We start from the raw sequence: 10,510 nt of genomic DNA, 5'->3' as shown, positions 1-10,510 counted from the left end.
TCTCCAAGTCCCATAAGTAAAGGAGATGTCAGGACTCAAACCTGGGTCAGACTTACTCCCACATACTTGCTTCTTAAAAATGGTTATCTAGGGAATAAATATGTGGATTGGTAGAACATGGGACACCAAGTTTCTGACTAATACTTCAGTCCACTAAATACATCATTTATTCCAAATGATGACATGGCATGAGATGAAAGGCATCTGATAGAGCATCTAAAATTCAAGATAAGTTTGACAGTCTTTGCATTTACTCTGGTAACATTGAAAGGTGTTACTAACCTAATTCTGTAGATGGGGAAACAGTGATCAAGTGATCTAAGAACGTGCCCGCTCGGTGTGCGATCTTGCCATCTTGCCATCTTTCCGTGACCCCGGGCACCCTTTCCAACAAATTCACGCGCTTCCTCTCTCCCTTGTACCGACGCTGCTCACCTGGCCACTGCCTCCGTCCCCAAACAACTAGCCAGTCGTCACCTTCATTTGCAGGTTTGCCTGACTACTTCCTCGGCAAAAAACAAATGTGTTTTGTTTATTTTTGTATTGTGAGCATATGACAATTTCATAATAATCGCTTTGGGTTAAAAAGAATGACCCTGTAATTTCAAAAGTGTGTGTTTATTTAAAGTTCGCATTTCTCTTTTCTAATTTTTATTCACTTATTTTCATGGCAAAATCTTTCAGCTTTCAAATTTGGATTAGGGCTGCTATTTCCCTTTAAACATTACTGACATTTTATTCAGGGATATGTTCCCTTCGCGGAAACTGTAGAGGTTGGCATAATACCAAGTCGGCTGATTCAGCAGGAATGCACCTGGCAAACAAGTGACTTTTGTTCTCTACATACTTTTAGGTTTCCTGCTGCGGAAGCTCTACTGGGTCACACACGGCTGGGGACAGGATGCTCATGCACATTCGGTTTTAATTCCTTCCTGCCTTATATCACTGATGTTGATTCTTTCTTAGATATAGAAGTCTTCCACGTATTTTGCTAATTTAACAAGCCACGTAAGGCTTCTGTTTTCCTTTAATTACCTCCCTGTAGAAGTGCCTCCATTTGTAGAACTAAAAATTAAACCTGAGTCAGTGTTTCGGCCAGATCATTACAGGTGGTTGATTTTAAAAATAGAAGCCCTGTTTTATAAATATAGGATTAAATTCGGTAAGCGACCATGAATGCTTTAAAGCATATTTATATAGGCGTATTCTAAAAGTCAAAACCTTAAAAAACACTATCTATCAGAACTCCGTAAGGTGTTTCAAATATTTTTACCAGCTCTTGGCTGAGATAGGAGCAGTGCTTGTCCTCCAAATAATTCATAGGAAACTAAAGTATATTGGGTTTCTTCAGTATCCTGGCAATTATGCCAAATTTTGTATACTTTTAACATATTTTACTGTCAAATAATTCCATGTAGTGGTTATAGTATCCATGTTATAGGTATAGAGCAGAGGTTAAGGTTAACTGTTCAAAATCACACATCTTGTAAGAAAGAGACCAGGCATGCGGGGCTCCCAGATCTATACAGACATGATCCCCTCAGTGTAGTGGAGATGTGGCTCAGTTATGAGACTATTACAATAACCTTTATTTTTTAATTATTTTAATTTATTACATTTACTTATTTACACTTTAGGTTTTTAAAAATGTGTATAAGGGTGTTGATAACATTAAAAGGGGGTTCATGTTGGTATTGGAAATAGAAGGTCTCTCTTTGCCACAGGGAACAAAGGATTCATATCAACTTGTAATTAAATATAATTTCATAATTTTTTATAAGTTCTAGTTAAAAAAAACCCTCCCTTTATTTAATGTAACTTTCTTTGTTAAAACCCTATTCTTTTAAACAGAACATATATAAAATGGTAAGGAATATGAAATTTTAAAAAGAATTAAATTTGGTATAAGTTAATACAAAACACCAAAGATTAACAGTGTATAGGATGGTAAAATGCCATTTATTAAAATTACTAGTCATAAAATGAAGTCTATACTGTTTATATTGAATACTTAAAAATTTGAAGCCAGAAAATCATTATGCAGTTTCAGTGTTGGAAGACCATATGAATTTTGTAGGTTTAAATATTAAATGTAAATTTTGTAGGTTTGATAGTGAGACATAGAACAAAATCCTAGGTAAGAACCCACATCTGTTCTAATTGAGGGTGAGTTCTATGACAAGATGTTTGCAATAATTATAAAATATTCTAAATAAAAAGTAGATTTCCTTGATTCAGTGGTTAGACAGTCACAGGGGCACCTCTCATGAAAATAAAATTGAGGTCAGACTTCCCACCACTATCCTTCAAATATGGCAGCATCTTTGTACCGGGGCCCAGAGGGGATGGAAATGGGCTTTGGGGTCTAGGAGACATGGGACTGAAAGTGAGGCCCGGAAGGTTCTACCCAGCTGGGACTGGACAAGTTTCAGAAGAGGTGTGGGCCTTTTCGACATAATATCAATGGTAACCTCTTCCTGTGACTCCTACTGGTCTGGTAGACAGCACACAGAAGGAATTGAATAAGGGTGGCTATGTTAAAAAGTTCATTGCAAAGCGGTATTGTCATGTGATCAGGTCACCTGGCCGCACAGGTGTATCATGCCTGTGGCCGCTGCCCAAGGCCCACAGAGGACTAAGTTGGTCTCCAGGCAAATTCTTGGCAAGAAGCTCTGTTCCTAAGCTTTGCCATATAAATAAAATCTTTGTGAGTCTTTCTAATAGAATATTAAAAGCACCCAGTGAGCTTTAGGTTTATATTTGATGTATGTAGATGGAGACAACTTCCAGAAACACCTCTGGGCCAGCTCAGCTCAGCATCAAGTGATCCAGTGGGAACGCAGAGAACTGGAAACCGTGGTTACTCTTTGCCTGACTTCATGTGTATACGATACACACCCACAACCAAACACAGAGTCAACCACGTTCCGCTTTTAAAGCGACACCAGAACAGGTTTAAAGTAATTTAAATAGTTTGTAAATGTGACATGCCACATGAAATAGGACAGAACATCTGCTTTTCCAAGCGGAATGAGATGATTAAAATAACTAAATGTGATAGAATGATGGACCTTACAGAAAATAGGGTAGAAAATGAGATGCAATAATAACAATAAAGTTAATTATTGAGACACTAATATAAATCATGAAACACACAAATAGGAAACCCTCAATATGTAAGTAACCATGACTTCACCTAAATGCTCAGGTTGTCTGGAAAGAGGGAAAGCTTTTCATGGAAGGATGACGTTGTTTGACACTCATGATGTGCAAACAGTGAGGCTGGGCAGGTAGCAATTCCATGGGGCAGAGAATAACAGCCAGGGTGACAATCACAAAATGCACAGTCTGTAAGCTTTTCTTTTCTGCTTTTAAACTTCGCAGGATGACAGTCTCATCGCCCGCAGTCATCATCTAAAATAAGAGGAAGAAAAATGATCAGTGGTGCACTTAGGTCGCCAAGATATTAGTAATAACGCAGACGCAAGATCATTTCTTCCCTTTATGGCCTTCATGAGTCAGGCAAAACTGACTCTTGCCGTCGCATATATGTGCTCACGGGAACAGCTGTTACCCCATCTAGACAGTGTTTCCCGACTGGCAATCTCACACAAACAACCTAAGGGACATTGCTGAATATATTAATTCAGAATTTGATAGTCTGTAGATAAATCTTGCTTTGGATTTTAGCTCTCTCTAAAATCACGTGTCAGAACAGAATATAATCTTACTGGTACATACGAGCGGGCTAGTGGGACTGCTTTCTCTGCCGTAAACGCAGGAACAAAGCTAGGAGGCCTTGGGCGTGGGCCTGGGGTCAGCTCGGAGGACTCGGAGGTGTTGCTGGAACAATGCTACCTGCACAGGCGTCGTTGTGGGAACGTGCAGGGCTTTGCTCACACCTGGGGCGTCTGTTTTGAACCTCAGTGATGGTTGTATTTAGCTTAAACCTTAAGTGACACTGTGCAGACTTTTAGGTATCTCTCTGTTCAAAACGGGTGCTGCAAGGTGAGAGCGCAGAGCAAGGAAGGCAGAGACTTACAACACTGCCGTAGTCTCAGCGTGTCTCTAAAATGTCACATGAGAACCCTGGGCTCAATGTGATAGTGTCAGAAGGTGAGGCCCTTGGGAAGTGATTAGGTCACAAGGGTAGAGCCCCCACGAATGGGATTAGTGCCCTTATAAGAGGCCCCACAGAGGTCCCTGGGCCCTTCCACCACGAAAGGACACAAAGAGAAGCCTGCCATTGAAGGAAGGCCTCACCTGGTCATGCTGGGCCCTGATCTCAGATATCCAGCCTCCAGAACTGTGACAAATAAGTGCTTTTTGCTGTTGTTGTTTATAAGCCACCCAGTCTGTGGTAAGAGAAGTGAACTGACTGTGTTTTCAGGAATGAAAGGGGAAGGAAAATGAGATGGGACATAATTCTTGCTAGCTTCTACCCCTTTCCCCAGCCGGGATCAAAACACACAAAATCAAAGAAAAGGAAAAATGATATATTTTTAATGATACTAATGTTTTATCATTTTCACCTTTTTGTTTATTAATCCTTCAAAAAAAAAACTGTTCATATTACCACTAGATTTTTTTTAACACTTTAAGTAAACAGCATCTTTTGATACAAGAAATGTTAAAGTGTATAAGTATTTCTGATGCTAAGGCTGTATATTTTAGATGAAGAAAATTGAACCGGAAAATTAAACCATAAAGGGGCTCAGTAGTCACATGAATGATTATAAAAGGCCGAGTTTACAAACATTCATGATGAGACCCTGGGTTCTAAGGGACATCCGCAAGCTGGTTTCCCCTAGTTCGAACCAGAAGGCTTCCGCGGTGTTCTCTCTGACACACACACACACACACACACACACACACACACACACACAGACACACACACAGACACACACACAGACACACACACACAGACACACACACACACACACACACACACACACACACACCCCGAAAACAATTTTTGTAGCTTCAGTCACGACACAAAATAATTTCCTTACAGATGGGAGCTTGTCTTCTGAAGAAATTAAAACATGTTGAGCAGATGCCCCCCCATAAGAAGAAGCTGTCAGGATGTCTAACTGCAATGATATAGTTAAGGACATAGATAAACATATTTATCCTGCCCAGCTTAGGATATAAGTGTTGGGAATGTTTTCTTGCTTTATAATTCTGAACACAAACACCATATTTCCCCTTAGAGAAGAAGAAGCTGTTAAGTAAAAAAACCTCCCTTTTCAAAAAAACAAAAAAACAGAACGTTTTGTGGTGAACATTTTGCTAGTCCTGCAATGAATGTTGTGCTTCTCTTGAATTATGTAACCGCTTTCAGGGGATTTGAAAAATAATTATTTCAGTTAAAGGATGTTGAGCTCCTGCGCTTGCATAGTTTCCCACAAGAAAAGTTAAATTGGAATTACAGCAGGGTGTCACTGCAAGTCCAGGTGGCCCCGAGGCCAGGCCCGGGAGAAATGCGAACGGGGGAAGTCAACAAAAACCCGGGGTCCGCAGCTCTCCACGTCCGTGGCCATCTCCCTCCAGTGGTCATCTGGGGTGGACACGAGTACGTGAACAGTCCGTGGCGCTGGACAGAATGACAGACGCAAAGCAGTAGACTGTTTTAGCAAGAACCCAAGCAAAGCATGAGACAATGACGGGGAAGAAATACACTGTATCGAAAGTAAGAGAGGTTGGCTACCTTCCATGTGACTGAAGCGCCTTCTGAGAAGCTAAGTGACTCCTGGAGGAAAACAGACTTGATACAAGTGCCGGGAACGTTTTCTTGCTTCTTAATTCTGAACACAGGCACCAAACTGGGCAGTGAGACTGGGGTGGTCTGAGTGAATGGTCTACATTTATCAAAGTATTTGTGCATGGAAATTTTCCCGTTTCCCAACCAAGATCCTTGGCAGGGGTGTTTAGAAGTGCTTTGGAATATCTAAGAGCTCTTCAGTATTTTTTGTTTTTTTTTTAATCCTCACCTGAGGATATTTTTTTCATTGCTTTTCAGAGAGAGTGGAAGGGAGAGAAACACCAATGTGAGACACATGGATTGGTCACCTCCTGCATACACCCTGACCAGGGCCGGGGACGAGTCTGCAACCGAGATATGTGCCCTTGGCCGGAATCGAACCCAGGACCCTTCAGTTCATGGGTCGATGCTCTAACCACTGAGCCAGACCAGCCAGGGCTAAGAGCTCTTTAGATGTCCTGGTCAAACTATAGTTCTCAGGCATGACATTCTATGGATCATTACGAAAAGTATAAACCATAAAGTAGCCCCAAACACCCCACTATTGTTTATGCAGTATCCTGACATTTCCTTGTTTTTTTTGAGCACTCAAAATAGTATGTAATTTTAATAACATTTTCATCTGTTTTTACTGCTTTGTCCCTCCACACACACACACACACACACACACACACACTTACAATCGCACCCGAACATCAGTGACCGTGTCCATCTGTCTAATCTGTCCCCAGACAGAGTGCAACATCTGCAACAGGGTAGGTGCCAATTACAAATTTGTTTAATTAATGAATACATATGAGAGAACTAGGGTTAATGCCCTAACAGCAGTGGACATTAGGGTATTTTTGTGAGAGACCATTGATAACACATGCTACAAATTATTAGCTTCCTTGCCTTTCAACTCAGCATTTCTATTTTTCAGGAGAGTCTCTTATGTTAACAATGTTTTTGTTTTTTTTTCAGCTAGATTCCCAGAAGTGGAGTGGTTGGGTCCTTGGGTGGTTTTATTTTTAATTGTTTGAAGAATCTCCATACTGTTTTCCATAATAACTGTACCAATTAGCAATCCCACCAATAGTGCACGAGGGTCCCCTTTCTCCACATCCTTGCCAACACTTGTTATATGTTGTCTTTTTGATAACATTTTTCTTATTAGATTTCAATAGAATGTCTAAAACACCATTATATCACATTTGGTTTATATTTTTTATTCAGCCAGAATCCTAAAAGGATCAGATATGTAATTACAGCACCAAACACTTCCATTGTCCTAGATTAATGATGCTCGACAGGCCTCCATTTGGAAATATAACTCATTGGGCTGAAACAATAACTCATTTAATGGTATAAGTGACCCATAAAACCTAGTGCAGTTGTAGAGGTGTCTAATATAGTGCCAGAGAAGAGCTAAGAGAAGGTGGGTCACTGTGGAAGCAAACATCTACATCCCAAAGAACAGCGGTGAAAAAAATAAGTCAGAAATAGAGAACAAAGAACCACAATAAAATAATGCAATTTTGCAAATTGTGTCATGCCTATAAAAGCAACTGTCTGTGAGTGGTGTTACATTTTACTTATTTGAAAAACTGCACACCCATTCTTTAAAATCATTCATGATTGCAGTGGGCAATATGAGAACACTTCACTTGAACATTTTTAAAATGCTCTCAAATATATTTTCTCATTTTATGACATTACAATTTTCTGTGAGCTAAAGTACATATATGTTTCTAAACCACACATACGCACAGAGCTAATGTAGGCAACTGGATTTTCCACATTACATATGAATCTTCTCTTTCAAAACAGTTACTACATTTACTCTAATGCACACATATACACCCAAAGATTTTTCTTTATTTTTGATAATAAAAAAACTTATGGGAAAATGAACACTATAAATATTTTTTAGTGTTAGCTAAAATAGAAGACTTTATATAAAATTCTTTTATGTCTATTATTTTCACTTGGTTGAAAATAAAAAATTCTTATTTGTAGTGCAGTCAAACATGGGAACTGTGCCCAGGAATATAGAAATTAATGTAATACCCAGGGTGGGGCAAAAGGAGGGTTACAGGTGTTCATATGGAAAATAATACAGTTAATAAATAATAATCGAAGAATAAATGCTGTGCTCGTATACTCACAACTATAAAGGTTAAAGAATTCCGGCCATAAAACACTTCAAAATGAAATGTCAGTCCTTAACATTCAATGAATGTAAGAGTAATTTTCATTTTCAATTGCATCTTTGAGTGGTTTTGTTTCAGAAGAAATCGCAAAAGGAAAGAAAATGCACGCATCATTTTCAGCATTAGTTTGGAAACGTGAGAGAACTATTGCCATAAGATTATAAATAAAACAATCCAATGTAAAAAGGTAGTGTTTTTTCCATGACAGGCAGTGCCTGAAAACAGAAAGAATTCCTTATGGTACAGTGAATTCCCCGACCTGGGAAGGCCTCACCTGCAGGCAGTGCTATGGGAGGGATTCCTACAAGGACGCGATGATGAGGTTCTTCATCTTGATGGTTTCTTCCAGGTCTAGTTCTCTAAGATTCTTTGAAAAATTTGATGCTCTGTTAAGCCTCCAAATGTTGGTTTTTACAAACTCCTTTATTTCTATATAAATTCAATGAGTATTCGTTCAGCACCTGTACTCGCACATACGATGCAGAAGTGCTGGCGTAGGCTGGAGAGTAGAACAGACGCGCCTGGCCTCGGGAGGCTTACGTGGGGTAGAAACGTGGGTGGTGGACACGAGCGTGAGCCTCCATGCATGCAGGTATGTGGCACATACTAAGCGATCGGGTGCTGGGGGATTCAGGGCCAAGTTCTATGGGATCAGGGGATGCCACCGAGGAAGTAACACGTAAGCTGTCACCTCAAACAAGAGAAAGGCGTTGGGGAAAGGGTGAGCGTGACGTCACGGCCATCGAGACAGATGGTGCCAAAGCAGAGCTACGGGCAGAGCTCTGGGGCCCGGGAATGAAAAGCCAACAGCAGTGTTGCTGCTGCAAGAAGGAACGGAGGGGCCTGGAGGCCCACCTGGCAGGCTTGCCTCGTCCCGGCCTTCATAGGTCACTGTCAGCGGTTCAAATGTTTACTCTGAGTTTAATGAGAGGCTGCTAGAAGGTTCCCACTGGAGAGCGACACAACAGAAAGTGCGTTTCTCGGCCCCCCTCTAAGGCAGACGGGTGCTGGCCTTCAGAGAGGAGTCGGAAGGAGGGTGGCGGGGGGGGGGGGGGCAGTCGTGGATATTTTTAACTTGTGGCTGGGGGGGGGATGATCCAGACCAGAGCGGCAGCAGGAAACAAGGTTAGAGAAAGTTGAAGGGAGGCTGAGTTTTCCGATCCACTGGGGAGCGGCTGAAATAACACAGTGTCGGAAAGGAAGGGTTTCCCAGCAAGACAGGAGGGCTGGGGCGGCCCATCGTCAAGGCGGGCGGGACGTCAGGAGGGTGGAGGAACTCGGGAGAAAGCGTGCGCGGGGCTGTGGGGTGTAAGAGGAAAGCACGAGAACTGAGGCCCACGCCAACCCCGGATTTCTCACCCCGGTTTTCAAAATGCTGCCCAGGGAAACAGAGGCAGACAGGGAACTCCCGTCTTCCTGCCTGAGAACAGGCCGCGGAAGAAGCCGGTTGGGAGGTTCAAGTTGCACAGGAAGGGAAGTGGTCGTGGCTGAGCAGGTGCTCAGGTCTGCTGCACGTATAGAGTTGTATTAATCGGAGCTCTGGATGTTGAAATAAGCAAGCTTTCAGTGAAACTATTGAGAGGAGGTGTGATACTCGGGAGGAAATGTGCCTGTCTGGTGAAGAAAGAGGCAATTAAATTATCTGCCAAAGCAGGAAATCAATGAAGAATGTAAACAGTGGGGTGGAAAGCAGATCAGTTAGAGCTTGGACGAAAAGACCAAAGGGAGCAAATGACACGCCAATGATAGGAAATGCTGTTCGTGTCCGCACACCTGTGAGGAATAGTTGATTCGATAAAGCATGTGCATATATAGCTTTGATTAAAAATTAGAAAAAAAATTTTGATAGTAACATACTTTCTACAGAGAAGAGTTTTCAGGAGATAACATTTCACAAAGGCCTCGAATGACTCCAAATCCACTGGATGGTGCAGATTTTTAAGAGAGATGTGCCAATAATATTAAGCCACAAAATATTGCATATTTTCTTGCAAATCAGAAGTGTTAAGGTATTTCTAAAACTGATGATTCATAGCATAACTTACTGAATTGGCTTAAGTTTGAGTAACTCCAATTTAAACGGTAATTCTGCATTTCAGATCTGTAAACAGGGTGCTGTAAAACGCCACGAACGTGCGTAACTTGCTTTTCCACACAATATACTTCTTTATTCAGAAACAGACATTCCTGAAAGTCAGTGGGGATGATAAAATAGAACCCTGTTACGACTGATATTTTCCAACATAAATACAAGCAATCAGAGAATTTGTTTAAATTGTAGAGGGAGGGCACTAAAGACAAAGCAGAGGACAATGGTGGATATTTTTAACTTGTGGCTTGAGGTAAAAAAATGACCCTTGTAAACAGTCCAGACAAAGCCAAAGTAATTATAGTAATCAAGGAACACATATGGTGACAGAAGGCGACTAGACTTGCGTGGTGAGCATGCAGTGCTGTCCAAAGATGATGTCTCATACGATCGTGCACCTAAAAGTTACACGATCTCATTAACCAGTGTCACCCCAAACAGGAATGATCAGACCTTGGGACAGTG

At 41.3% G+C, this 10,510-nt stretch overlaps 1 protein-coding gene across 2 annotated transcripts in view; it reads right to left on the bottom strand.

Annotated features, from left to right (window-relative positions):
• Nucleotides 1-1,587: 1,587 nt before the first annotated feature.
• The window catches only part of CCDC102B (coiled-coil domain containing 102B), a 97,769-nt gene continuing 88,846 nt past the window's right edge, over nucleotides 1,588-10,510 (bottom strand). Inside the window, exon 8 of one of the 2 annotated variants that reach the window (XM_081148449.1) lies at nucleotides 1,588-3,414. In XM_081148449.1, coding sequence (XP_081004575.1) covers nucleotides 3,411-3,414 — 4 coding nt within the window. In that variant the 3' untranslated portion in view covers nucleotides 1,588-3,410. The remainder of the gene's footprint in view (nucleotides 3,415-10,510) is intronic. The other variant, XM_081148450.1, reaches the window with a different exon arrangement.

This window comes from Miniopterus schreibersii (assembly GCF_964146895.1).
Source record: "Miniopterus schreibersii genome assembly, chromosome: 10".
NCBI lineage: Eukaryota > Metazoa > Chordata > Mammalia > Chiroptera > Miniopteridae > Miniopterus > Miniopterus schreibersii.
The sequence above is the reverse complement of the archived record's forward strand: the minus strand, read 5'-3'. Positions and strand labels throughout refer to the sequence as shown.